This window comes from Drosophila obscura, unplaced genomic scaffold, assembly GCF_018151105.1.
Source record: "Drosophila obscura isolate BZ-5 IFL unplaced genomic scaffold, ASM1815110v1 contig_4, whole genome shotgun sequence".
Classification (NCBI taxonomy): Eukaryota; Metazoa; Arthropoda; class Insecta; order Diptera; family Drosophilidae; genus Drosophila; species Drosophila obscura.
In genome coordinates, this window is record NW_024542828.1 from 2,047,481 (window position 1) to 2,075,185 (window position 27,705).

The window sequence follows — 27,705 nt, forward strand, 5'->3', positions numbered from 1 at the left end:
GTTTTTCTCACTTTTTAATTGTTCTTTGTGTCGCTGGTTAGTCATGACATTTGGTTAATATCTGGAGCCCAATTGAAAGAGATTTTCAATTTGGAATAAGAGCAATTGTTGGATTATTCTTTTGTGGAATCATTGTTTATTCATTCATTAGTTACCATACAGTATTTACAATATTTAATTGTGCTATATTTTTATGTATTGTATATATATGTATATATGTCTCTTGTATACGTAGATGTATGTACCACAATGAAAGTTACTTTTGTTTAAATATAAGTATATAGTATATTTGAAAATAAATAAATGTGTTCCCCGTATAATAATTTTGTTCTTTGTTTTTTGTTTTCGTCACTCGTGCTTTAAGTTTCTTTTGCTAATTTTGATTAAGAATTTTACAATTAGATATGCAAATAGATCAATGATTGAGGAGGCTTTGGATTCAATTCAAGTCTCGTGCTACATTACACCAAAAGAAAATGCTACAAAGCCAATTGTTTCCTTGTGTTGTGTGTGTGCTTGTGTGTGTGGTTATAGGGTGTTTGAAATAATCGCCAGCCCTGAGATTATTGCAAACACTCTTTTGTCGTCGTCTGTAACTCTGATTCTTGTCTGATTCTGTCTTTCTTTTCCTAGTTTCGTAGCTCTAAAAGGAACTTCAAACACTGTCCACCCCACGAAGTGAACGACGTCTATTCAACGAGCGCTGAAACGAAGATGATTAATCCTAAGTGAAGACTGAGGAGACTGAGGATCTGCCAACACTCACCTGGACGCTTGCCGCGCATGCCCTGAAAGCCACTGGGCGCCCGCTTTTGATCGCCCCAAAGGTAGAGCCAGGGACGGACTAGGTACTGCTGATCGGTACCATCGCCAGTGTCCAGGTCTAGGCCAGTGTCCTGCTCACTTTTCTTGCCACGCACTGCCACAAATTTGCTATTGAAGTCCGCGTAGCGCTCCTTCTTTCCCCTCACATCGTAGGCCTTTTTTAAGAAATTGTGCCACAACTGGAGGCGATTAGATTCACAAAAAGCTTGCGAAATTACAAGTGATAATTGTTCCTACCTCTGACAGAGCCGCCCGCTTGTAGTGCTGATGCGAGACATCCTTCTTGCCGCGCACGCCCAGAAAGGAGTTGGCCGGAGCCCGTTTCTGGAGCAGCTCCATGGCATCATCGTCATTGTCATCGTCTCCGCTCATCGGTCGCTTGCCCCGCATGCCCGTGAAGCCGGTGGGTGCCCGCTTTCCGACATCCCCAACATTGTCGTCCCCCGCGGCCAGCCGCTCGAACAGGTCCTGGAGAAGGTTATCGTGCATTCGCTGCTCCTCTATCTGATGCAGGACGTTGGACAGACGGCTGCTAATGGGTATATACTTCTTGCCTCGCATGCCCAGAAAGGACATGGGGGCCTTCTTGAGCCGCCGCCCGTTCTCGTAGTAGAGGCTGTCTTCGTCCATATCGGCATAGTCCAGGGGATCGGGTCCCATCCAATCGGCCGCACGCTGATCCTTCTCCTCCTCCTTCTTGCCGCGCATCCCTATGAAGCTGGAGGTGGGCGCACGCTTGACCATCCTCCTGGGAGCGTCTGCGCCCGGCGCCAGGGTGCTAACAGCAGAGGGCTCCACATCGGTGGCTCCATATTCTGCAGATGCGGCTGTTAACAGCAACAGCAACAGCAGCGCCACTGCAAACGAACTTTCCTGCTGGCGCATTGGACGTAGCGTGCTCTTAGGCGGGCGGTTGGAATCGAAGCACAGCCGGAACGGGAGCTTGAAATGGAGGCGACAGCTGAGTTTTATATTGGAATAGGAGCTTAAGAGATTGAATACAATGAAAAGGGGCTAAAATTTGAATGATATTTGTTCATATGAAATAATAAAAAAAATCATCGTGGATTTTATCGATCAATAATCGATAATCGGAAGTGCCAGCAATACTTAATACTCAAAAGAAACTCCTACAACTCTATTTTCAGACAAGATTAAATAATAAATATAGCCCTGAATTTTTCTCTTTTTTTTTTGTACTCGTATTATTTGAAAAATTTCTTTAATTCTTTCATCGATCAGAAAATCTTTAAGACTCAGTTCGATAGCCCTTGTGCTTTAATTGAGACTTAAAATTTGTTGCCGCCAGCTAAAAACCCATTTCCCCCAAAACTGTTTTCCATTTTCATTTCCTGTTTTGTTTGTGTGTGTTTGATGTTTTCTCTTTTCTGATTTTTGCATATATTTGTCGTAGTGCACTTAGACTTAGTTTTCGCTAGAACTCGCGGGGGCGAGGCTCTACTTGACCTTTTTGTGGTCTAGTACTCGCGGGCGAATGGGTTCCCGCTCTAAAAGCGGGATTTCCAAGTTGCATATGCATACATTTGGCGGCCTCTTGCCTGCTGCAGACCTAACGGTTGCTCTGATGCTGCAATTTATGGTAGCAGCAACAAATGCAAATAGTCGTAGAGGGGGCTCTTACGGCCACAGGAGCCAGCCAGCCAGCTTCCAATGATGCCACACATGATTATGCGGCTATATTGTCGACACAGCCACGCCTTGTTAAGTCAAATTGCCATGCAAATGCTCTCGGCCTGGAGCGTTGCGCCTTGATAAGACTCGAAGATAGAGAAATGGTGTCAGAACAACAACAAAAGCCACTGCAACATCTACTGGAAGAAGAAAGGAAGGCTTGAGCTGTGGCTCCCAATACCCTGGCTGTCGATACCCTGGAAGATTAATCTTTTCCCTAGAATTTGCAATTTGATATAGTGATCCGATACGACCATTGCAAAGTTACATCCAGAAAGAAGTACAAACTTCTTGCCATAGGAAAATGATGACAGACACGGCTTATTGACTCTGCTAGGGCTGATAAATATTACTCTACATACTCTATAGATTCTGTGTGTTGAAACCCTGCTAAAAATCATCATGCTCTCGTTCATGGGTATCATGGGTATAACTATGGAAGACTCTAACGATGCGCGCACAGGAAACAAGAACAAACATGTAATTCAATTGATTGCCACAGGCGGCAGCTAGCAAACAGTAGAGAGCAGACACAGCGGAGGAATATATGTACAGATGGGCAGACCTGAGGATAAGGTGGAGATGGAAAAAGGTGCGGGCAGAAGAAGAGCGTGAAGAGGTGTAGGGAGCAGCAGCAGAAAAAAGAGCAATTCAATTGAACAACTTAACGAAATGCATTTGAATTGAATTGATGTTGCATTTGCCACCATCAACAGGTTGTCGTTTGCCACTTAAACCTCATCGCCACTGAGTACAATAATTGTGTCGTCATTGACGGGGGGCTAGGAGGGGTTTGTGTTTTTCCAGGGATTTGAGTTACAGCTGAGCTTAAGTGCAGGGCGCCGTAAAGTTTTGTACTTTAAATGTTAAAAGGAAAAAGATAATACGGGAAATGTCAAAGCATCAGGCAGCCATCAGGTACCAGAGGCTGCACTAAGACAAAATGTGGCAAGACGGGGATGAAAAGGATAACCTTTTGGGAGAACCATTTTGCTAGTTCCTTAAGAGAAATATCAGAAAGAGAGAAGATCAGGGACCAAGCAAGGCACTGGAACCTTGCGAGGGATCGAATTTAGATCCCATTCCAAGCTCTAAAATTTCAGCCCTTTGATTGCCTCATCATCCCATCGTACCCGTTCGCTCTAATGCCATGCAAAACTTTTGCTGCCACAGAATTAACAGCCTAGCGGCGGCGAATGTGTGTTAAGCTTCCGGTTTTGGGTGCTGCCGTGCCCTGCCACGTCAACGCCCCCCGGTTCACCGTCCTGCAAGACTATGAAACTGACAGCAGCCAGTCAAACAATGGCACCGGACCATCACCAGCACCAGCACCAGGACTACCACTAGTCACACTTTCATCCTCTGCCATCCAACTCCCACGACAGTGCCTTAATGTGTCTCCGTGTGGAAGTGTGGAATGCGGCTAAGCTGTTAACGTGTCCTTGTATGTTGTCTAATTGTCTATGTAGGGGCTGTACTCCAGCCTGCTGTGTGCTGTGTGCTCTGCTTGCGTTGTGTGTGTCCATCCCAAAGGACACTTTAAACCGCCGACAGGCGTGTGAGATTAAAGATGGGCACGGAAACGGGTCCGGGCACGTCTAGATTTACATTTTTGCCAGCTTTGTGTGCCCTGCTTCCTCCTTATGGATGTGTATGTGTAATATAGGTCTATTAGGCCCGGCTGAAAGGCCAACAGAGCATGGCCCAGAACAACAGAGTCCGACTTGAGCAGAAAACGTATGAAAATTAATAATAAAACAACATAGGAAATTCACTTTTTGGCCAATTGGCCGCGGGCTGCATTCTCGTCACCCTTTTTGCATGCCAAAAAGTTCTGCCCAAAGCAAACACACAAGTGGAACGGAGCAAACACGCACACACGGGCACAGTTAATGCATAAAATATGAGGCGTGACTGTACTTTTCAATCGGTTCTGGATTCTCTGAATTCTGAATTCTGGGGTTTTTGCCCAGCAGCTGCAGGCCCCCGCAGCTCGATATCGGAGTGTGCGTGCGTATTTTAAATAAATTTACATTAATATTGAGGCCTTGTCTGGGGCATGCCAATCGGGCGGCTTATAGGCCATAAGCTTTATCCTCAAGCTGTTGTAGAAAGCAATAAACGATAGACCCTGCTGAAGGTTAAGGATCAGCTGCAGCTATTCCCTTTTTTTGCTAATGGATTTGATTTTGGGAAGCTCTAAGAAGTAATACAACCGAACTATTGTAATAATTAACTTCCATTAGTTGACATGCTCCGTTTGCAAATATAAACGTAGATACGAGTGCTAAGCTAAGTAAATTTGTCAGCTCTCAAGGGAACATGTGTTTTACATGGCCCAGCTATAGATCTATTGTATCATTATTTCTATTTAGTTTTTCCATGCTAAATTCTGCTGGCGCCCATAAATTGCTTAGCCCACATGTCCCTCCCTTGTCGCCGGCTCTGCCAACACTTTGGTTCTATCTTCAGAAAACGTTTCCCAGAAAATGTTGCTGGCAGAGTGCAATTGCCTGAGCCTCATGTTGCGGTTGCCGCTTTCGATTCTGCACTTAATCGGCGGCTTGTGGTCAACGTACGATCATTCCGAATTCAGCTTTCAACCGAGACAGTCGCTGCGGTTCTCTACGGCCCTTCCCGATCCACCTACCGCTTTCAACCGCGATCGTCCTCATTCTGTGCGCGTTCCACATAATAGAATCATAAGTGAGCTATTCTAATATTTGTTATCAGTGCTATCAGTGAGGTGAGTGCTCAGACAGATCTCAGATCTTGTGGGTCAATAATCATTGATTCCTATCCCAATCTGGATTCTAAACCGCAAAGAACAATGGAGCTATGCCCGAAATAAAAGCATTAACTTTCACGCCTCATTGTTGGTGAAGTAAAAATGCAACGGGGGGCCACCACAGTTCAGTAAAAGAGCCAGAGATAGGCTTAGGGGTACGGGTGCGCGTACGAGTACATGCAAAATAATTGAATTGGGTCAAATGCCTCTAAATTTGTGCTCGTGTTCCCGTTCCCATTCCCATTCCCGTTCTCATTCCCATTTTGGGTTCTGTTTAAAATTCGTTTTTCTTGTTGATACAACTTTGCTTTCCGTACTTACATACTCGCACATATATGGGACAGTTTTTTTTTGCTTATTTGTTTCTCTTGCTACTTTTGGCTGTTTTTTTTCCATATTTTATTCAACGTGAGGTTAATGGCAAGTTCATGGCTGCCATTTCACAGATCATTTCACCCAAAATGAATTCTGTTGATCAGGCAGGTATCTGAAACTAAATGTTTGTCTTTATGGAGGGAATCACGGAGTGTACTTGTAATCTGTTGATAAGGGGGATTTAATATTACAATAGCCCCTGGAAGGGGATATTTTCAGAAGGTGTTTCACAGAATAAATTCATATTTATTTTACCTCAGTAATAGTGATAGTGAGATTCTCAGAATATAATGAATAAATAAAGGCAAACAGTTTCTGTTTTCCATAGAGTTATATGTTAAAAATCGAATCACAGAATAAATCATAAATGAATCAACCACCTATGAAAACAGATGCAGTTTAAGGGGAATCACTTCTAAAGTACTTTCTGATGTTTGCTATTTTAAATGCCCCAACAAAGAATGGTTTCCATTTCATTACTAATTTCTCAATTTCAAATTTCACAAAATCATGAAAACTTTTCCAAGCTGAAAAACACTCCTCAAATTATCAAAACATTCAGCTAAGAGTACACAACATATCATGAATCAGCAATAATAATGTATTGCCGGGATAATTATAGTACATATAAAAAATGTAATCAGCGGACAACAAAAAGAAACCACAAACACACGTAGCATAATGTCAAATCGCAATGAAATATATACAAGAAAATATAGCAGGAAAAAGAAAAGAAAATAAGAGCAAAGCAAACAGCAAAATGCTGCTGATAAGAGAATACATTGTGTGTAGAAAATAAGAATTATAAGAAAACATTTTATAATAATTACTAAACAGCTGATCGACTGCACAGAAACAACTCCATAAACATTCGTGCCAATAAATTTGAGGTCTGCATTAATTGATGAGCAGCGGGAACGTCAACTTTAAGTCCAAAAAAAAGTTCTGATTGACTTTCGAGTGGGGTACGGGTCGGACTGGGTGAACTGATGGAATTAATTTTCAGCCAATTTATAAGCAAAACAAACAAGAGATTAAATCATTTTGTTGTCACTAAACAATTGAGCCATGAACTTCAATTGAAGCATCCCAACGGAGACGACGACACGAGCTCTGAACTGAAATGAACTCGACCGAACAGATTTAAGATGATTTAGATAGATGTACTAGGAAGCGGAAGGGGTTTGCCTAGCCGGAAGATATGTGCCTCGGTGCATTGTCAGTGCATGGGGAAGTAGGTCTAGTAATAGCAATAATTATAATAGGATAAAGTATTCTTGGGAGCAAAGCAATTTACGATGGTTCCCATAATTTAGGTAGATCTGCTAGAAAAAGGAAGGAGGCTTAGTGTCAGTGATTAGTAGTTTATTTGCAATAGAAGAACTGGGGGACTCTTCTTATGCTGTGGTGTGTGTTTGGTTCATATCTCAAACAGATATCTTGCACTCAGGTTTCTAAGTATAAATCAAATATTGCTTATGTCTTACTTCATCGATTTGTATTAATAAATGAAATGAAATACAACTCTAATTAATTGGTTGAGAATAAATAAATTTATGATAATCTTACAGCTCAAACATATTCCTTTATTCTCCTAAAACACATTAATTTCAAATGTCACACAAATTACGCTTATAATTGTAACAAAAACAAATAAATTATTTATGGTTTGTAGAAGGCGCTAAATTACTTGCAGCATATAAAAAACAGAATTTGTAATAAATTACTTAAACAGTCAGAAAGAAAGATTCACATTCCAAAGCATGGAATCGATAGAATCTGAGAAGCCTTAGAACCAAATTTCAATTAGATATAAAACTGACAAAAAACAAAGAAGAATATAATACAAAAATGTATTATTCCTCTTTCAATTTACATTGGTTTTGGAGGTAGAATATTCTCATTAAGTTCAACGAATATTTCTTCTTTGTTTTCTTTGCTTGAAAAACTAACACCGCATTCCCTCCATCAGCAAGATGAAGCTCGGCCTGATGATCGTGGCGTCCCTGTGGGGCGTCGTTTCCCTAATGGGAAATGCAAATGGGAATCGAACTTTCACGGTTGACTACCCAAATGATCAGTTCCTGAAGGATGGTGCCCCATTTCGATTTATTGCCGGATCGTTTCACTATTTCCGCGCCCATCCCGCCACCTGGCAGCGGCACTTGCGGACAATGCGAGCAGCTGGACTCAATGCGGTGACCACGTAAGTCTCACTTAGTGTCCGCTGTTCGATAAAAGATGTCCTAATCATATGCTCCGTGTACCGTGTAGCTATGTGGAATGGTCGCTGCACAATCCCCGAGATGGGGCGTACGTCTGGACGGGCATAGCCAATTTGGAGCAATTTATCCGCCTGGCTGTGGCCGAGGATCTGCTGGTTATCCTCCGTCCTGGTCCGTACATCTGCGCGGAGCGTGATATGGGCGGCTTTCCCTACTGGCTGCTCAAAAAGTATCCGGGCATCCAAGTCCGCACTTCGGATGTCAGTAAGTGGCAGAGGAAATCCATCCATCAATTTGATTTAATTCTTTCCGCTCCTCCGTTCCTCTAGATTACCTCAGTGAGGTACGCATCTGGTATAGCCAGCTGTTTACCCGTATGGATCCATATCTGTACGGGAATGGCGGACCCATCATAATGGTGCAAGTGGAAAATGAATATGGCTCGTACTTTGCCTGCGATCTCAAGTACCGGACATGGCTGCGCGACGAAACGGAGAGCCATGTGAAGGGCCATGCCGTGCTCTTCACCAACGACGGGCCCAGCGTTCTGCGCTGTGGGAGGATCGAGAACGTTCTGGCCACCTTGGACTTTGGGGCCACCAATGATCTGGAAGAAACCTGGGCAAGGTTGAGGCAGTACCAGCCCAGGGGTCCTCTGGTCAATGCGGAGTACTATCCGGGCTGGCTGACGCACTGGACGGAGCCCATGGCCAATGTGAGCACGAGCTCGATTACGGGAACTTTTATGTGAGTTTTGAAAAGGGTTTAAAGTGGCCAGAAGAGGCTTACAGCTTCCCAATTCGTTGCAGAAACATGCTGGACAGCGGAGCTAGTGTCAACTTTTACATGTTCTATGGCGGCACCAACTTCGGCTTCACTGCGGGCGCCAATGAGAATGGTCCTGGTAACTACATAGCGGACATCACCAGCTACGACTACGATGCACCCATGACAGAGGCCGGGGATCCCACGCCCAAGTATCAGGCTCTCCGCAAGATCATCGCCAGATATCTGCCGATGCCCAATGTGCCCGTGCCGGCACCCGTGCGAAAGCGTGCCTATGGGACGGTGCGTCTGGCCAGCTGCTGCACACTGCTGGCCCCGGGAACACGCCAGAAGCTGGCCACGGGCACGGTGCAGGCTCCCAGGCCGAAGACCTTCGAGGCCTTGGGCCAGTACTCCGGACTGGTGCTGTACGAGACCTGGCTGCCCCGCTTCAAGCGAGATCCGAGCATCCTGAATGTGGCCGGACTGGCTGATCGTGGCTATGTCTATGTGGACAATGAATATGTGGGATTGCTGGCCCGGGAGACGCCCGTGTTTTCGCTGCCTCTCAGTGCCAGTGCGGGACGGCGTCTGCAGATCCTGGTGGAGAACCAGGGCAGGATCAACTATGGCAGGCAGATCAACGACTTCAAGGGCATCACCAAGGATGTGCGGCTGGACAAGCAACTGCTTGTCAACTGGAACATGACCACATTCCCACTGGAGTCGTACGAAAGCCTGGAGCAGCTCATCACTCAGTCGACTGAGGCGGCTAGCATGGGCTTCCAGGAGCTGAGGAAGCCCCAGCATATGCTCCGCTCGGGACCAGCCATCTACTACGGCATGCTCGATATTGGCCAGGAGACGGACCTGGCCGACACCTACCTCGACATGTCCGGCTGGGGCAAGGGCATTGTGTTCTTGAATGGCGAGAATCTCGGCCGCTACTGGCCTCTGGTGGGGCCACAGATCACCCTCTATGTTCCCAAGCCGGTGCTCAAAGTCGGCACGAACAGCATAGTGGTGGTGGAGTATCAACAGGCTCCTGCCTCCTCGGAGCTGCATTTCCGGGACACGCCCATCCTGAATGCGAGAACTGGTTAGATCTAAGGATATCCTCGGCATGCACACATCCCCCGTTCCATACCCCAAACCCCATACATCATGCATCATTTGTTAATGTACATTTAAATGTAAATTTATGCGATTTAAGCTCTTTGTGAGGCATTAAAGCCAGTCTGTCTGTCTCGTCATCCTTTCTGTAAAAGACTCATTAAAGATGTGGGTGGTTGTGTGTGGTGGTGGGTGGCTAAAGCAGTAGCTGGAGGTGAGGCCCAAGCATGTGTGACCTTTGTGCCTTGCCCAAATTAATCCCAAATGATTGAGATTGAAATCCACAAAGTGCGCTGATGAGCTCCAAGCCAAAGGCATCTCCGCGAAGAGCGAAGCGCGTCGTGGTTCGTTGATTTTTAGGTAGCCCAAATGTTGTCTTTTTTATGACAGTTTCTCAGTCCATCTGTCTGTGGGTCTATCTTTAGCTCACCCAGTCTCTAAATATGTGACTCTTGCTAAGCCTGATTGGACTTCCTTGGCTGATTAAATTAAAAGTTTCTTCAGCTCTTTTGATTTCAACATACACCAAGATTCTGGAGGATTTATAGTGGTTTCTATTTTGTTTTCACTAAAGTGAATTGAAAACTATTGGAATAAGACCATTTGGTGTTGGGAAATTCCAAAAGAATTAATAAGAAACCTCATACTGCAATTTGTTCCAGAGTTTCGAATCTGCAACAAAAAAAAAAAAACTCCCACATGAGTCAAGTAATTTGCATGCATTAATCTCAGCCATTTCAGCAAAACAGATGTTATTACGCTCTGTACTCCCGATCTTAACCTTCCAGATGGCATTACGTTCTGTACTCTTGACCTAACCCAAGGAGATTTGATTGCGCTTTGCACAACTAACTTAACGTGAGAGCTGCGATCCAGCCTTCTACCAGTCAACCACACTCCAAAGTCCCTTCATCAACTACAAGTTTATTGAGCTTGTCGCAGCCTCAAATAAGTTCCTTACTCTTTTTAGTAGAGTTTTATTTTAGAACAAAAAATCGGCTCAGCTAATGAGATATTACCCAAAACAGCAAAATATTTTTTAGCCGAACTTCAATTTTCTCAGAGTTTATAATATCATAAATAAGGTACACTTAGTATTGACGAAAGTCTCGCTTGTTTTCTGTTTCTAATGAGATAAATGAAATCGTTAAAGTTTCTTCGCTTTTCATATTTCCCAATTGATATTTTACTGCAAAAAGCTGAAAAGTTTATTTTAAATTTTGTACTTCGTCAAATTATAGCAAAATATTCACTAACTATTTATGTTCATACAAATTTAATTAGAGAGTGTCCCCATTTAGATCCAGTTTGGGCTTTGTCATTACCTGAACAGTGCTAGGGACTGCGAATGGTTCCCCACTTGACCATCTCTTGTGTCTGTAATGAGTCCCATCTCAGGTACAGTTGTTGCCTGGGTTAATTACTGTGGACATTCTCACACATAAGCCCACACAAAACACACATACACATGCATACACAAACACATTTTAAAGCATCTTTTAGGCGCAGCTGCAACTCAAGTATTTGCCGAGCTACACATGATGTAATTGCCGTGTTCTCGTCATTCTGCTGTTCTGCTCTTCTGCTGTTGTCCAAGTTGACATAAAACAAGTTAAGACCCAGGGGCAGTTTTAAAGCGTCACCTTATGCCGGCCATGACATTCCTTCCGCCTCTATACAGCCCATTTCCCCCCCTGTAGTTCTTTTCAGTCGCCTGTTATACTTTTTGGGAGAGTGGTCCCCTAATGGACGTCGGGTTGCGTGCTGCCACCGGATGTGTGCCCTCCCAGTCCCGCCCTTGCATCTGTATCTGGGCATTGATGCTGCCTTTTATTAGCTCTCGCCGCCGGCTGCCAATTGATGGTGGCCGTCCCACATAAACATTGTTTGCAAGATGTAAAACAAAGCCAACTTTTGTCCACAGTTTCACGGAAATAAGTTTCATAATTTTTTGTATATTTTTTAAGCACCCTGTAGCAATGAGGATCTCATCGGGAATTCCCAATTGTTAGCTCTAGCCTCTCAGCAATCATATAAATAAATAAAGAGGGAATCTAACAATGAATCAAAGAACCGCCATTAGAAGATTTCCTTTGAATTAAAGAAATTTTCATGCCTTGAAAGGATGTTCGTCTTTTTTATGACCTTTAAATTAGGTAAAAGCTGTCAAAAAAAGTTTAATAGTCAGCTAGTAAAATTTAAAGTCATAAAAAACTTGGCAATGACACTAAGAAGGCCCAAGAGATCAAATATGTAGTCATGGAAATCTTTGAAAAAGTATCTTCACAAAATGGCAGTAAAAAAGTTTAAAGATTCAAATGTATGTAGCTTTTTTATGCAAACAGTTCTGCAGAAATAAATTTATTGTTATTGTTATAAAATTTTAAAAATTAATCGAATCGATAGTTTACTTAATTAATTATCCAAATTATTAAATTTTTAGAAAATCTGGTTAGAGACATTTTTATATACTCAATAGCCTTTCAAGCCCTTCAGTTCAATATTAAATTAATGAAATATTTTTCACAGTGCAAATTGATGTTAAAATTTATATTGTTCGAGATATTCTAAATTATGAATGAAATGAAACAAATGGAAAATTACCAAAAAATTAAATATCTTAAAATTTCACAACTGCACTGAACAATATAGAATTTTTATAGTTTCAACAATTTCTACTATAATTTGCGATGTTTCTGGGTTCGTTTTGTTCAATTGTTAAAAATTCAATCGAAAAAATGCACTTACAAATGTTGCCAATTCAATTTGGAAAGCACTTTCACTTGATTTTACTCCTTTTATGGGTATTTTCTTTATTTCCTGTTTCTTTGGTAAGGTTCGCGTATCGGTCACGCCGAGAAGTATGCAACAACTGAGCGAAGGATCAGAGTGGCAGCGGGCTTTTATAAAAACTCAGCGCAGCCAGCCATATGAAGAAGAAGCAACAGCAGATAGGAACAGCAACAGAAACAGGAAACACGACTGGCACGAACACGGCGACGAGCGCATACGAACATTGTTCGTGCATATCAACAATTGGTCGAATAGAAACTCTACTTTCTGCTGGTGTGGGTGTGGGTGCAGGGGAATTGGTGTGTGCGAATCATTTTTGTGTGTGTGGGCGCCACTTCACCGTGGAATAAAAAAGGCCTCCTCACCACGCAATTGAATTGAACGGAAATTCTGTTTGCATATGTGAATAAAATATATGCAAAAAAGAGAACAAAGAACAAAAAAAAAACAACGGCAAAAAGTGAAATGGAAAATGGAAAATGAGAAATGGGCAGAAAAATGGCCAACTGGCGGACGGACGCACCATCAAGCTGCCTGAGCGAAAAATTAATTTCAATCATACGCGTTTTTCTTTGTCTTTACATTTGGGACTGGAATCTATGATTAACTTTCTGTGATGAAAATTGCCCAAATAAAAACTATGTACTTTGGTTGATTCACCATTGTTTATTTGTGCAATTAAACTCAGGTGCGGAGCATTGAGCAAGCGAAAAAGGAAACGGGTCGTTTTGGAAGCGGAACTTTAAAATAAACTCGCATACTCTGCTCTTGATTTTTTCTTATAATGAACCCGCTATAAGAGTATAACGGACAGATTAAAGTATGACAAATATTAACATACAATTTATTAAAGCTTTCTGAACAATTAATGTGGGAATGAATGCGTCATAAAGCAGCGACTAATTAAAGGCGAAAGTTGCATCCGCATAGGTTAAACGTGGATGATGCCACGTTTAAGCGGCAACAGAAACAACAATGCACTTGAGGCGAGGTCGAGGCAGCATTCAAGATAAGACCAGCAACCCACACGCCACTCGCAAAGGCCAAGTGGATGCAAGACACATCCGCCACATCCTCTATACACTGAGAAAGAAACGGGTTATTTATTACCATAGACCATTCAGTTAAAATAGTTAAATCCCTAATGGATGCCTTTTATTGGGTATTTAAAATATGCGATATGACCTCTTGATGGCCCAGTTGAAATTGGTCTTAGTTTTTTCGAGTGTAGTCGTACCCTTTTTGGCCGCGGGGCAGGCGTTTATTGTTATTGTTCTTGATGTTGCGACCACTACAACGTTTGTTTTTTGGACTAAAATTAAACATGGCAATCCGGCTGGCTGCTTCCTGCCCGGCATCCTGGCCTCAGCTTATCTCGGCCATATCCTTCCTCCGAACGGTTTCCGTCGTAAAACTCCTCCGAAAGTGTGCACTTTCCGGAAAATTTGCATTTAAATTGCAGTCGATTTTTGTACAGCATACTCGCATAGACAGTCGCATCCCAGGAAAGTTTCAATTAGCCTTTTCTCCGAAACGGAAAACTGAATCATTTAGCAGCTCCTCCCCATCAACCAACCACTCGTCAAATATTTGCCCGAGCCGATGGTAAACATAATTAGCATTTAATTAAAATAAAATTGCCCATCGATAGACAAGCAATTTGTGATTTGATTATCGAAATCAAATAGGTTCCGCCGCCAAAAGCCTTTGACGCTTGTGCAAATAGCCGCTGACTAGATAAGGTTCCCGCCCCCCATTCCATCCGGCTGGATCTGTATGCAGCTGATATCTATGGAGTTGATATGGTTTCGCCAGATAACTACGGAATAGCTTTGGAATCCACGTATGCCTGAACGGAACACTCGTACGCATGGGTTTAATTGGATTATGGCCTTTTGTCATCGAATGACATTTTATGGGGGTCAGTGATAGGCGGAAAATTGATTCGTTTTGGTTGGGTTTTCATTTCGCTTTATTCGCGAGAGACTTTTTTTTTTGGGTGACAGTACCACCTGTTGCCAGTGGCTGGGCCTGGTCGAAGGAAGGGCGATGGAACTGCAACAGTCGCAGGTGGAGAAAATTCAATTTGAAATTGCATTACACGAAGAGAATGTGGTGGGTGGGGAGAGAAGGGACAGAGGGTCACTGAATAACCGATACACCCCACTGAGTGCCAGCGAGGGCAGCGATAAAATGTTTGAGGATGAAAATGATATTGGTATTTGAATGGGAATAGCTAGCTTTTCCAGTGAAGGTATCTGACACGCATTATCCGATATGTATGCCTCCATCCGCTTTTAAGCCGAATTAATGTCTTTATTACAGAGACTTTCCTATATCTCACACCTTCCACCCCCAAAATAAACAGCAGGAATCCGAATGCCCATTCAAATGTGAGCTGATTGGTGTCCCAAGCTCGTAAAGTCATTGAGCTCAAATCTGTCTCTTTTCAGAGTATCATAAAAAACTCTACTAACTCCTCGAGCACCCCTCTTTCCTTCCTTGCTTTTTTTGTTGTCTCTCAGATTGCAACGTTATTTGTCAGCCATTTATTGTTGAGCAAATAAAACGTATTTGCCGTCCATATGGATGAGCGCAGCACAATTGATTTATACGATTCGCGACTTCGATATTGAAAGTGGCAAAAAACGAGAATGAACTGGTATTAAAAGAAGCTTTAAATACCCATTAAACCTGGACACTAGCTTTATAATATTGTTATCTAAAATTGATAAAAATCGTAGCACTCATTAAATCTATAGCGAGTACATTGGGGCAGTAGCCACTCGTTCGATGCTGCTGGCTGATCCGAATTCGCAGGGTAATAAATGGCCCCATCTACACAAATAGCAGCAACATTGCTATGCACTTTGTAAAGGTCAAACAAAAGATAAATGGATTATCAGAGAACATACATATACTATGCGAAGGTATATTTTAAAATTGCAATTTCAGTTAGGGATTACACGGCTAAAAATGTAGTGAGTATTTAAGGCTAAGAGTAGAACTAAACAATTACACAACTGGAATGATAAACACTAAACAATTTCAGAGAAATACTCGTACACGACATGAACAATTTCGTTAGCTGTAGAGCTGCTACTAGCTGCTAGAGGTGAGGTGAGCTGAGCCGGTGCGGCCCACTAAAGCTTGGTTACACTCAACAAAACAGATCGATACTAGACTATATCATTTGAAATTCACATAAGCTACCTAAGAGAGTGGCTAGAGAAACGGAGCTTGGCTGGGCGGTGGGGCTATTCAATTCGTATAACTCCCGCCCCGACGCCGCCGCTGTGGGCACACATGGGTGGCATAAAAGTCCATTTGTCTGTCTCCGGATCGTACACTTCCACCGTGGACAGATTCGATTCGCCATCGTAGCCGCCAATGGCCCACAGTTTGCCCATATTGGCGGCCAATGCGACTCGCGAACGCTTGCAGTTCATGGGCGTCACAAGTTTCCAGGTGTCTGTCTGTGGATCGTAGCACTCGACGGATCGCAGGAAGGAGTTGCCACAGTAGCCGCCGCACACGTAAATCTTGCCATTGAGCGTGGCTACGCCCAGGCGGCAACGACGGTTCAGCATGGGTGACATCTTGACCCAGGAGTCTTCGTTTTGATCATACCGCTCCACCGAATCGAATATAGACAGGCCATCGTGTCCGCCCAAAGCATAGACAAACCCATTCAACTGGGTGACGCCGCCGGCCGAGCGATACTTCATCATTTGAGCGACCTGTGGAGGAAGTTCGTTGATTAATTAGATTCTCAATCTAATCAGCAATGTTTTCGACTCACCGTCTTCCATGTATTATTTTTGGGATAGTAAACCTCAACGGTGTTGAGGGAGGTGACGCCATCATATCCGCCGCACACATAGATGCAATCGTCCAGAGCGGCAACGCCCACCGCACTGCGTTTGCAGAGCATGGCACAGCCTTGAGACCATTTGTTCTTGCGCGGATCGTAGACCTCCACGGTGGAGAGGCGCTCAGTGCCATTGAAGCCGCCAAAAGCGTACAGTTTACCCTCAAGAACGGCCACGCCCACGCGTGATCTGTCCAAGAAGAGCATTTAATGAATTAATTCGAGACAAACATTTCAGGAGCCACTCACCTCATCATGGACATTTGTTCACCCATTTTCCATTTCTTTGTGAGTGGATCGTATATCTCCACCGTGCTCACGGACTCCCCGGTGCTGGCCAATCCGCCGACGGCATAGATCTGTCCCGTAAAGAATTCTCCACATCGCTGGCGAGTGCGAAAACTCTGCAGCAGCCCCCGACGCTCGGGCATCAGGTGAAAGTCTTTGGCCTCGTCGAGCAGGTCTCGGCACTGGTGCGAGGTTTTGATGAGCTCCTCTCGGGCCACACGGTCGGCCAGGAATTGGGGGGATAGCAGAGGCAGACGCACTGCGGCCAGCACCTGAGGGAACAACTCCGAACGCTTGTCCTCGGCGTACTTACCCACTTCATGGAGGCCTCAAAGATGACCTCCTCGGTAGGGACGTTCAGCTCGTCGCGTCGCATAAGCTCCAGCAGCTGGTCGCTGTCCAGGGTGAGGAACTCCTCCGACTGGGAGACTTTGGCAAAGTTCTGATCGATGTACTTGTCGGCAGCATCGATTAATTGGCGGCATATCATGGAGTCGGCAAAGGTGCGTATGCCCAGGACATTGTGGGGATGGAAACGTGAAATCAGGAAGTTGGCACAGGCATCCCGCACATTGGATAATTGCAGAAACGAGGCTCCGACCATCAGGCTCTGCACATTCTGATTGTCGATGCGCACCTGGCCACTGTACACGTAGTTGATGAGGCTCTCCAGGGCACTGGGCTCGATGGCACTCTCCTTCATGGTGATTTCCTTGATCCGACTCTCGGCCATGTTGTTGGTGAACATGGCGTAGAAGTATGGTATCGTGGCAGCTAGCACTACGCGATGCGCCGAGAATGTTTGATCTTCAACCTGTAATATTTAGAACAGGATTTATATTTAGACGATAGATAATGTCACAGCAAATGCATTGCACTGCTGACGGCTGACTTGGGGTGATTGCTCGCAACCGACCTTCAGCGTGACATCGCACAGTTTGCCCAGTCTTCGTATCTCCTTGAATAGCGGGAAGCTTTCCCCAAACAGCTGCTCATGTTTGTATATGAAATATTGATCCTCCAGTTGGCTATTATCACTTAAATCCATCACTTTTTAGAATGAGGAAATATGATAAGGAACACAATCGGAGAGGAGATGCTAAAAAGTTGTATTTATGGTTGCAGAACTATCGATTGCACTAGTTATCCACCTCTAGTTGTATCTCAGTATTTTCTAGGGGTGACAGTATCTGCATAGATACATCGACGTACGATATTTTTGAGTGGATTTATACTCCGCTCCGCTTGAGAAAAATGACCGCTGCCACTTAACCAAAACAGGGGATGCAATTTAATGATTCTGTTATATTTAAAGTAACTTAAATATTTTTCTTAACTCAGTTTAACGTTGATCCACGGCATCAGTTCCTTGCGCCACCTTCTCATTTAATTTTTGGATTCTAGCGTCCTGACAACCCTAACAGCTGTTAGTGTGGCCGCACTACAATAGCAAAGCTAATTTATAGGGTCCAAAGCAATATAATTTCTGAACTGAACATTCTAATACGCTCCCAGCCCACGCCAAAGCCATAAACAAACACACTTGCAACATAAATGCATATGCCAGGGATAGGAGCTGAAACGGCAGGCGCTACCAAGTAACATGGACACCACATCACCGCGGGACACAAGTCAGGTCTGGTCCAAAGCGACGAGTGACGGCGAAATTGCTGATGACGTCTCATCTTCGTTTTATTTGCATTTGCAGAAGAACGCGAACCCAATCGAAGCACTGAGCAAAGATGAAATCATCAGCAAATACAAAGGCCTGCTCAACATTGCCAAGAAGGCAAAGCATGCAAAAGATGGTAAGTGGAGAAATTTCCAGAAGAGCTATTCACTACATGTTTGCCTTCGCAGAACTCACTGAGGAGAATCGTCAGCTCAAGGAGGCGCTCAAGCGGGCCGCCGAGAAGCAGAACACCCTGCCCGCCATGCAGGAGATGCTCCAGGACTTTACAGACAAGAATTTAATCCTCACGGAGCAGGTCAACAGCTTAAATCTGAAGACCAGAGACGATGCCGAGCGCTTGTCGCAGCTGGAGATTGAGAATGAGAGTCTGAGGCGACAGCTGGGACGGCTGAGCGATGAAAACGATGACCTTCTGGGCGATGTTGACCGCATGGAGAAGGCCATGCAGCAGGTGAATGCCTTGGGCAACGAGCAGCGCAAGACTCTGGAGCTTCTGGAGGTGGACATAGACAATGTCAAGGAGGTTGAGGCGCAAAACGACATCCTCCGTCAGGAGTTGCTGGCAGCGGACAAGGAATCAAAGTTGCGCGCCAGCGAACTCCAGGAACTGCAGGAAAAGTATCAGCACGTGAAGGATCTCAACTCGGAGCAGCGTAAAAAGTTCAATTGCCTGAAGGATCGCTTCATCGATGTCCACCGCAAGCTGAAGAAGCTCAAGGAGTGCCGCTGTGTCCTGCTGGAGACGCAGCACGAGTACGCCGCATCCGTGTCCAAGTGGCAGGAGGAGATCGTCAGTGCTTCGCAGCTGATGTGTGACAAGATGACCTCCCTGCACGACGAGAACGAAAAGCTGAAGAAAGAATCAGAGTTGGCCAGCAACGGTGCGCGCAATAGCGATTTCGGCATCGATCGGAAGCGCTTGCTGCTCAGGATCAACGATCTGGAGCGCCTGACCAAGATTGTGAAGCAGCAGAAAAACGGCCCGGATGTTGAGAGCCTGCTAAGGAAACTCAACGCCGCCGAACAGTTGGCGGCCATGGCCAGAGAGCAGCACAGGGCTGAGATGGACGGATTGTCTATTCTCTTGCGGGAGCAGCAGCAGACGGACAGGGCAGCCTCCAACCTGAATATCAGCGTGTTCGAAACCAAACTGGATCATATGCAAAGCCTTGCCAAACGTCTCGAGGAGGAGCGCGATGCGCAGCAAATAAAACTGCAGGACCTGGAGGCCATTTGCATAGAGCTGCGACAGCACAACGAGGATCTGCTCACGCGCTACCATCTGAAGGAGCAGGAGCACACCGAGTTGCTGGCCGAGATGCGAGAGCTGAATGAGGCACTCAAAGGTCGTGGGGATGTCATCTCGCGGCTGCAAGAGCAGCACGATGTGGAGGCTAAGAAGTACCGAGAACTGGAGGCGAATCTCTCCGAATGTCAGCAATCGTTGCGCGAAAAGTCACAGACGATCGAGCAACTTCAGACGAAAGTCGAGGAGCTGGAGCAGGCGAATGCGGATGCCCAAAGTGATGTCCTGTCCACATCGACAATATCACGAGCCGAGGAATTGAGTCGCCTGCGAGAACTGGACGAGGGCTACGAGGAGAAGTACCACAAGCTGCGTGCCTTGGCTGCCAAGCTGAAGAAGAAACTGCAGGAGCAGGCGCAACAACTCAAGGAGATGGATCAGGGTGCGGCCATGAAGGAGGAACTGGAGGCCATCAAGCTGGCCCAGGCGCAGCTGCAACAGGATTTGAATGCCGCCCGAGCGGAGAACCAAAGACTAAAGTCCAAGGAGAAGACGAAGAACACGAGTGTCCTCAATCTGGAGATCGAGGCGACCGAGAAGTCCCTGGCGGAGGTCAGTGCCAAGCTGACGGCCAAGTCAACCGAACTGGAGACTGTCAGGGAGGCCCTGCTGAGCAAGGAGAGTACCATCGTTCAGCTGCGCAAGGAGATCGCCATACTCGAGCAGGCCAAGAACGGAGAAGCATCACATTCCCAGCAACTGAAGGAGCAGATCGACCGCATGCAAGTCCAGGTAAAAGACGCCGTTCACGGCAAGCAGCAGGCCCTCACCCAGAACAAGGAGTTGGAGCACAGTGTGGAGCAGTCCAAGCTGGATGCTGAACAGCTGCGCCTGCAGCTGGCGGAAAGCGCCCAGCAGTATGAGTCGAAGCTGAGTAAAGCGACTCAACTACTGGAAAGCCGCACGGGGCAGCTGGAGGCGCATCTGGAGCAGCACAAGCAACTGGAGACCAATCTCAAGAATGCAGAACGTGCCCAGGAGGATCTTCGGGTGGAGTACACCGAATACAAGCTCAAGGCGCAGGCCGTGCTGCGCAAGAACCAAAACAAGGGCACCAACAAGGAGCAAGAGCTGGAGGATGAGCTGAACGCGCTGAGGGAGAGCGAAAAGAGTCTGCGCGCCAGCAATGAGGGCAGGGCGGCGCGACTAGCCCAGCTGGAGAGCCAACTGGAGGCACTGCAGCAGGACAATGCGGATCTGCAGAAACGTAGCAGGGAACTGCTGACACTGGTGGACGATCTGCGTCAGCAAAACGACATCCTAACACTAGATAACCAACGCCAGCTGCAATTCCAGCACGATCTTATGCAGCAGCATCGCCAACAAATCGAGCAAATGGATGTCGGCCACCAAGCGCAACTGACACAGATGCAACAGCAGCTGGAGGATGCCCAGCTAAGCCACAAGAAGGTGTCCTCAAATAACAACACTGCTGCGGCGGCTGCAGAGCCCAGCTTGGAGCAGGCGAAGATCGATTATCTACTAATGGATCACGAGACTGCCATCGATGGGGCGTCGGGCGAGGCTTCTCTCGCCCAACTGGCTGCCCAGCGTAAAATCTCCACTGCCTCGAGACGCTCCCACGACTTCATGCCACTGGACGAGCTGCTCAACACTTCTATGAACCAAATCACCAGCGACACTGTTACGACAATTTCCCACTTTGGTCGCAGCGTCTCCATGCAGGAGGATGAGGAGGCGGAACTGGCGGCCAGCGGCGACTTCTCGGTACAAGTCGCCCAGCTCCAAGCCAGCAAGGAGCGGCTGGGCATACAGGAGAGTCGTATCAAGCATTTGACTTCCCTGCTGGCCGAAAACGAGCAGGATCTGGCCAAGCTAACGCAAATGAACGACATGCTGAAGGAGGAGCTGCGCCGGCAAGAGCGATCCGAGGAGCGGGAGCAGCATATGCATAATTCGGAGTACTTAAAGAATGTCTTCTTAAAGGTAATTAATGTTCATCATTCATCATCATCATACTTATAAATGGGTTGAAATTGCAGTTCCTTACCCTGAATAATGCGGATGAGCGTCAGCGTTTGGTGCCCGTGCTTAATACCATTCTCCGCCTGAGCCGCAACGAGATGGAGATGCTTAACTGCGTGGCCAAGGGACAAAAGGGTGACTATCATCTGAAAATATAAGCAGGAGGAGGAGCGCTTACTCAATCTTCTACTCTGTTTGCATTTCAGTGTCCAATGATGGTAACAATCGTAGCTGGACTGGCTTCCTTACAGCGTGGAGCGGCGGCGGCGGTGGGGGCCAGAATGGGAACAGTTCTTAAATCTATTTGTTAATGGTATTATTGTCTGTTGTATGTTGATGTATGTGTAACACTTGGCCAGTTTTGTACCTACATACATACATATGTATTTGCTGTAAATTTTGTACAATTCCTTTTATATTAATGTATTTTAAAATTGTCCGTTTTCTGTTTTTGTACACCATACTTTATACGCAGTGAGTGTTCACTGTACTGTATTCGTATATATCCATTGTATTGAGCGCCCTATACAGCACTCTATGAGCAATATACACACGATTGGAGATGCCTTGCTGTTTGTTTTGTAAAGAATTAAACCAGCGCCGAGGAGAGTTTGTTTAATTTGAAATTCTATTACCATATAGATCAGACTATAAATCAATGCTAGCGTTGTCTATTACTTAGTTTCGTGTTACGTTTATCGTATATACTAATATATATATAAACTATATATAAATAGGATCGGTAATTATGCATACAATTAAATTTACTAACTGTGTATATTGTTCACACAGGAATACATCATTTATACATATATCTAATTAAAACAAGATGAATTAAAACCAAAAATAATCATAATCATGAGGAATCGAGTGAAACAGAATCAACTCGGGGCAAATACGTGACCGAAGCCGCCGCTGTCCCCGAATTGATCGGCCAAAATCTTTAGGTGGAACCCATTTAGTTCTGACTAATATACATATACATACATATACCTAATCGTTTGCTTAATTTACAAAAACGTTGAACAGGCCAATAGCCTGCCAAAGTATGAGCGAAGAAATCAAAGATCACAAATCAACAAATGACTCAACTTAAAAGCTAATCAGTTTTATGAGCCCCAGGGATTCTTTCTATTGCCAAACTCCCGCATAGTTGCCAACCAGGGTGGCTGGCAGTGGACCGCCCGCCGCAAAGAGGCGCATCCTCGTACTGTCATAGCAGTGGGTGTAGATGGCAGGCACGTATTTCACCTGCTGGAAACCGTCCAAATCATCCTCCGGATACTGCAATCAAAAGTCAATCAATAACCGGTTCAAAAAGAAAGAAAACGAAACGAAATCCCCCAACATACCACAATCCCTTTACTGCACTTGAGGGCGACAGTCCGGGAGGCATTTACACTGCTCTCCAGATACTTTCCGGCACGAATATCATAGAACAGGAGCATGCCCAGGCCAGTGCCCACCGTTAGGAGGTTGCCCTCGAAGGAGGTGGCTCGAATGCCGCATCCACTGTACCGGGAGGTGATCTTCTTGATGGTCTGCAGGGTGCGGGCGTCCAGTAGGATGGTGTAGGAGCGACAGCCGACCGCATACAGGCCATCGTTGTGATAGGCAATGCTCACATTGTCCTGGCAGTTGGGCAGCTTGCGGGAGAGGGTCTGCTTGAAGGTCTCCGCATTGAAGATGTGTATGTAGCCGTTCAGTGAGAGGGCGGCAATCTCCTTGAACTCCTTGTTGAAGCACAGGGAGCGTATCTGTTGGGGGAGGACTGTGGTTAGTTTTGCATCCATTCAGCAGGTCACATCCATCGTTTTACCCTTTGGGCAGTTCGCACTTCCTTAACACTAAGCGGGTGAATGGTGGCAAAGGTGGGACACGCCTCCTCGCCGCCATCTGGAAACTCCATATGATCCTCGTTGATGCGCCAAAGGGCCATGCGCGAGTCCTTCGATCCGGAGACCAAAAACTGATCGTCCAGCCAGCACATGCCCATGATCAAGTCTCGATGGCCGTTCTCGCCTACGCACACCGGATCCAGCGTGGGCAGGCGATACACAGCAATGTCGGAGGAGTTGCGCGCACCGGTGGCCAGAAACGAGCGACTAGGCGACAGCTCAATGGCATGCAGGCCTCCCTGCACCTCCGGATGATTAGCTCGACTGTTGGACAGCGTTGGGATGGCGTCCACCCGCCGCATGTTCACGTCGTAGACGAGCAGCTTATTGCACTTGGTGCCGAAGACAACCTGCCGGTTGCTCAGCCACTTGGAGCAGAACACCTTGTTGATGTAGCCCAGATTGATTTGGGTCTCGCGCAGCATATCGTGGGTGAGCACGTATCGACTGGTATACTCCACATTGACGCTGCGCCGCTGCAGGTGGACGACGGGAAGATAAAGACCCGAGCAAAGTTCATATTTGTTAGAAATGCAAATGAAATCTTTGTATACAATGTATACCCACATCCTGGAGAGCACTCTCTCTGCTCCTTAGGTAGTCGCATAGGTTGTAGGATGTATTGAGCACCTCATCCTGCTGCTGGGGCGTCTCCTCGTCGCTGCCCGAGTCCTCGTAGGTGACAAAATCGTCCGGCTTGTCTGGTTTCCGCCTGCGCTCCTGGCGCATCGCCCTTTGCTTGGCTCTCCGCTCCTCCAGGCGAGTGCTGACATGGCAAGAGGGGTAGGTTCCGACGACGCTGTCGCGGATCGTTCTCACCATGCCATTGAACATCTTGTGGGCGTTGTACTTCGTCCAAATTATGCGTTTTCTATAAATTTAGAAAAATTCTCCATTGTCCAAACAAAAATGGTGGTGCGTAAAGTATGGCTGTAAAACCATCGATAACGGCACTGTCGATACGTGCGACACGTCGATGTTTTCTTTGCATTTGGATATATCGTTTGAAAGAAAATGATTTTTCACTTAAAATTGTTTGTGGAAAACAAATCTAAAGAGATGGGATCCCAAAATTACAGAGAAATAATAACTATCTAATAATTATATTTATCTTTAACAATATTTAACAAACGATTTTGTTAAATTAACGTAATTTACCGCTTTTATGTCCCACCTTCACACTATCGATGCATTTGCAAACTATCGGCCAACAGCTGTTTGAGTGTGAAAACAGAAACATTTGTAAAATTTGTTTGTAAATAAAAAAAAAAATGAATCACAATGCAAAACGCGTAATGCGACAGAATTCGGTATGCATTTTGACCAACGACTTGGCCTCGTCGCCGGTGATGCTAGCACCCACACCGCCCTCGGCACCCACCACACCACAGCTGCAGGTCGTGGAGGACATCAAACCGATTCAGCGCCAGGTCATCCTGCTGCAGAGCGGAAACATAGCTCAGACCCCGGCTCCGCCACACGGTGCTGCGCCACAACATGCTAACATGGCCGCACCCAGTGCCGTCAATGCCAGCAGTGCGGCTAACCCTCCGGTACAAGACGATGCGCCCGTGTCGCTGCTCACAGAGATTGCCGACATAATGCGCAGCTTCGGCGACAGCGATCAGCCGCGCACGGCCAGCGTTAAGCTGGTGGAACAGATCCTCCAGCAGCAGCTGAGGGGCATCTTCAACGAGGCGTCTCTGGTGGCAATGCGCCGCAAGCAGAATCCGTGCCCCTCGCAGGCGGACTTTGAGTTCCTCATGCGTAATCATCTGGTTAAGATTGCCCGCATGCGGAAGCATCTCAAGGATATGCGTATACTGAAGCGATTCCTCAGCATTAGGACGGGCAGGCCGCAGGACTTTATGGACGACCTGGAGCAGCAGGAGGAGGATGAGGAACTGGCCATCGAAGTGCACGAGCTACACGATGAGGACCGCATGCGGCGTCTGTTCCGCGCCGACCGCATCTCTCAGATTCTCACGGGCCAGCAGTACCTGGAGTTCAACGAGGCCCGCAAGACCTCCTTCTACTGCCGCCACGGCGAGAAGATAAAGAACAAGTTTCGACGCTTCCTAGACCTGCCCGCTGATCTGCGCATCCCCACGCCCACCATGAATATCCTGGCGTATCTGGCTCACGAGACGATTGCCGCCATTGTCGATTACTCCATTCTTACGCGCCTCAACTCGGACAATCGCGCCACGGAGCCTTACAGTCGGGTGACCTCCGCCGGTGGCAGTCCTGCCATGATGCATGTGTGTCCCGAGGTCACTCAGGGTCGGGGCATGGAGGTGGTGAAGCCCATTAGCGTCCAGGAAATACACGAGGCCATGCGTCGCTTCCGGCAGATGAGTAGTCGCAAAATTGGTCGCTATCGCAATTCCTGCGACATCGATTTCAGAAGAAGTTTCCTAGCCATTTAAAAACTGTTATGGTAGACGGCCCAAGGATAGGTATTTTATTGCTTCAATATCAAAACTTGTACGCTCAATTTTACTGGAATAATAATCTTTAAGGGAAATACATAATAAAAGATACTCAAGAAAGTCCTTGCAACTTCTGGTTCGTGCACTTGTAGTTCATTCTCCCCTGCACATGGCTGCTGTATCCATAAATCCATATATATGTATGTAGGCTATTTAAGCAACAATGGCGTACAGTTTCCGGGAATCGCTGCCGGTGCACACACACACACAAACTCACACTCACACACGCCACAAACTGTATACCCTGCCCCTCTCCATTAACCGTCATGTGGAGTCGATAAATTGAAACGGTAAACGATGTTGAAACAGGCACCGACAGATAAATAAAAGCGCAATAAAGAAATTTGCCGACACTCATACACACATACACACAAACACACACATATATGTGTATAAAGAATGCCAAAAGACAGACATAAAAAACAACAAAGGCAACAAGGAGCCATGCTGCCACGATGCCGCAGGAGCAGAAAAATGCAGCAGGGAGAAAGCATTAAGAGAAGCAACCGGCGAGAACGCACTTAATAATCATCTTCCTATTGTGCATACAAATGTGTATGTGTGTGTGTGAGAGCGAGGAAGAAACAGAAATGGATGAAGATCTGTCTGATAGAGATGCGAATTCTAGTTCGACTTCAATACGATTTGACGTTAACTCTTCAGTCTTAAATTAATTGTAATTGAAGTAATTTTTTCATATTTAATCCGATAAAAGCCATAAAGGAACCATTGTTCACACATTTCTTACTAATATTTTTGATGGGTTGAAAGCTAAACTGCTTGCAGGATAGCTTCAAGGGAAAACCAAACTGATACAAATCCAATATACTCGTACAATTCAATTGATAAATCATCAAGCAAGTTCAGCAGTGGATTTCAATGCACTTCTACTGAGCAGAACAAACCAACTCTACTGGTTCTTTGTATGGTTCATCCTCTATTTTTGCCACAGGCAACAGCCATGATGTGTCTTCTGTGCATGGATGAGGATAAGAGGACTGCGGCTGCCCCATCCTTCTTCGACTGCTTGAGCTACCCCAGCTCCCACTCGCTGCTCCGCTCAGGCTAAACGCTTAATGTTGATTGCTTTCTGCTGCAACTGTAAATTCAACGGCACATTATTCTTAATCGATTGCTCATACGCCTAACGAGCCGGTCGGGGCCCCGGGGCTCTCTCTGGTTCCGACCAAGTCAAAAGGCTCCTCGATGGCCAGTTAATGAAAACAAGCTGCCTGTGACGAAATTAAGCCAAAAAAACTTGTTTCTTTTTCTCTCTTACGTATGCTCCTTGTGTTGTTATTCTTTCCTCCGCCACCACCTACCTCCTCCTCATGCAGGCAGGCAGGCCCTCTCCCGCTTAATGTTACAAAATTTGCATTTCATGCGACTCTTCGCAGCGTTCCCCCCACCACCCTTCAGCCCCATCATCATCATCATCATCATCATGATGGTCGTCGACGTCGACGTCCTCGTCCCTGTCGTCATCTCTTCGTATTGTCAAGTCACGTAGCCAATTTTCAGGCAGGCTAAAGTCAATATGCCCCAAACCCAGATGACAGAGTTGCCCTCAACTTCGCTTAAAGAGGAGGAAAAAA

At 45.9% G+C, this 27,705-nt stretch overlaps 6 protein-coding genes across 8 annotated transcripts; 3 read left to right on the top strand and 3 right to left on the bottom strand.

The window, feature by feature from the left end:
* Nucleotides 1-121: 121 nt before the first annotated feature.
* Nucleotides 122-12,647, bottom strand: LOC111068360 (tachykinins). Its single transcript, XM_022357800.2, has 4 exons — nucleotides 12,532-12,647; nucleotides 1,063-1,767; nucleotides 767-980; nucleotides 122-703 (listed from the first exon to the last, which is right to left on the bottom strand). Exons 2-4 carry the CDS (start codon nucleotides 1,708-1,710, stop codon nucleotides 690-692), a joined length of 876 nt encoding a protein of 291 aa, XP_022213492.2. The 5' UTR covers nucleotides 1,711-1,767; nucleotides 12,532-12,647; the 3' UTR covers nucleotides 122-689.
* On the top strand, nucleotides 5,096-9,923 carry LOC111068358 (beta-galactosidase). Of its 3 annotated transcripts, none has more exons than XM_022357797.2 (5): nucleotides 5,096-5,263; nucleotides 7,653-7,886; nucleotides 7,955-8,169; nucleotides 8,235-8,652; nucleotides 8,715-9,923. In XM_022357797.2, exons 2-5 carry the CDS (start codon nucleotides 7,657-7,659, stop codon nucleotides 9,772-9,774), a joined length of 1,923 nt encoding a protein of 640 aa, XP_022213489.2. In that variant the 5' UTR covers nucleotides 5,096-5,263; nucleotides 7,653-7,656; the 3' UTR covers nucleotides 9,775-9,923. The 3 variants fall into 3 exon arrangements, with proteins under 3 accessions (XP_022213489.2, XP_022213490.2, XP_022213488.2); XM_022357798.2 differs by having other exon boundaries at nucleotides 5,096-5,223; XM_022357796.2 differs by lacking the exon at nucleotides 5,096-5,263 and adding an exon at nucleotides 7,464-7,569.
* A 2,817-nt stretch (nucleotides 12,648-15,464) lies between the features above and the next one.
* Nucleotides 15,465-17,819, bottom strand: LOC111068279 (kelch-like protein 18). Its single transcript, XM_022357654.2, is given in 5 exon segments — nucleotides 15,465-16,316; nucleotides 16,379-16,637; nucleotides 16,697-17,048; nucleotides 17,051-17,549; nucleotides 17,652-17,819. Coding segments are annotated over 5 exon segments (1,725 nt in total). The 5' UTR covers nucleotides 17,784-17,819; the 3' UTR covers nucleotides 15,465-15,833.
* Nucleotides 17,820-18,192: 373 nt separating this feature from the next.
* Nucleotides 18,193-22,048, top strand: LOC111068297 (GRIP and coiled-coil domain-containing protein 2). The gene is made up of 5 exons (XM_022357682.2): nucleotides 18,193-18,371; nucleotides 18,444-18,543; nucleotides 18,596-21,681; nucleotides 21,738-21,855; nucleotides 21,927-22,048. The coding sequence occupies exons 1-5, from the start codon at nucleotides 18,339-18,341 to the stop codon at nucleotides 22,016-22,018; spliced, it is 3,429 nt and encodes a 1,142-aa protein (XP_022213374.2). The 5' UTR covers nucleotides 18,193-18,338; the 3' UTR covers nucleotides 22,019-22,048.
* Nucleotides 22,049-22,703: 655 nt separating this feature from the next.
* Nucleotides 22,704-24,572, bottom strand: LOC111068298 (DDB1- and CUL4-associated factor 12). Its single transcript, XM_022357683.2, has 4 exons — nucleotides 24,186-24,572; nucleotides 23,540-24,094; nucleotides 23,073-23,477; nucleotides 22,704-23,004 (listed from the first exon to the last, which is right to left on the bottom strand). The coding sequence occupies exons 1-4, from the start codon at nucleotides 24,450-24,452 to the stop codon at nucleotides 22,852-22,854; spliced, it is 1,380 nt and encodes a 459-aa protein (XP_022213375.1). The 5' UTR covers nucleotides 24,453-24,572; the 3' UTR covers nucleotides 22,704-22,851.
* A 235-nt stretch (nucleotides 24,573-24,807) lies between these two features.
* On the top strand, nucleotides 24,808-26,184 carry LOC111068300 (transcription initiation protein SPT3 homolog). Its single transcript, XM_022357684.2, has one exon. It carries the CDS (start codon nucleotides 24,890-24,892, stop codon nucleotides 26,045-26,047), a length of 1,158 nt encoding a protein of 385 aa, XP_022213376.1. The 5' UTR covers nucleotides 24,808-24,889; the 3' UTR covers nucleotides 26,048-26,184.
* The last annotated feature ends 1,521 nt before the right edge of the window (nucleotides 26,185-27,705 follow it).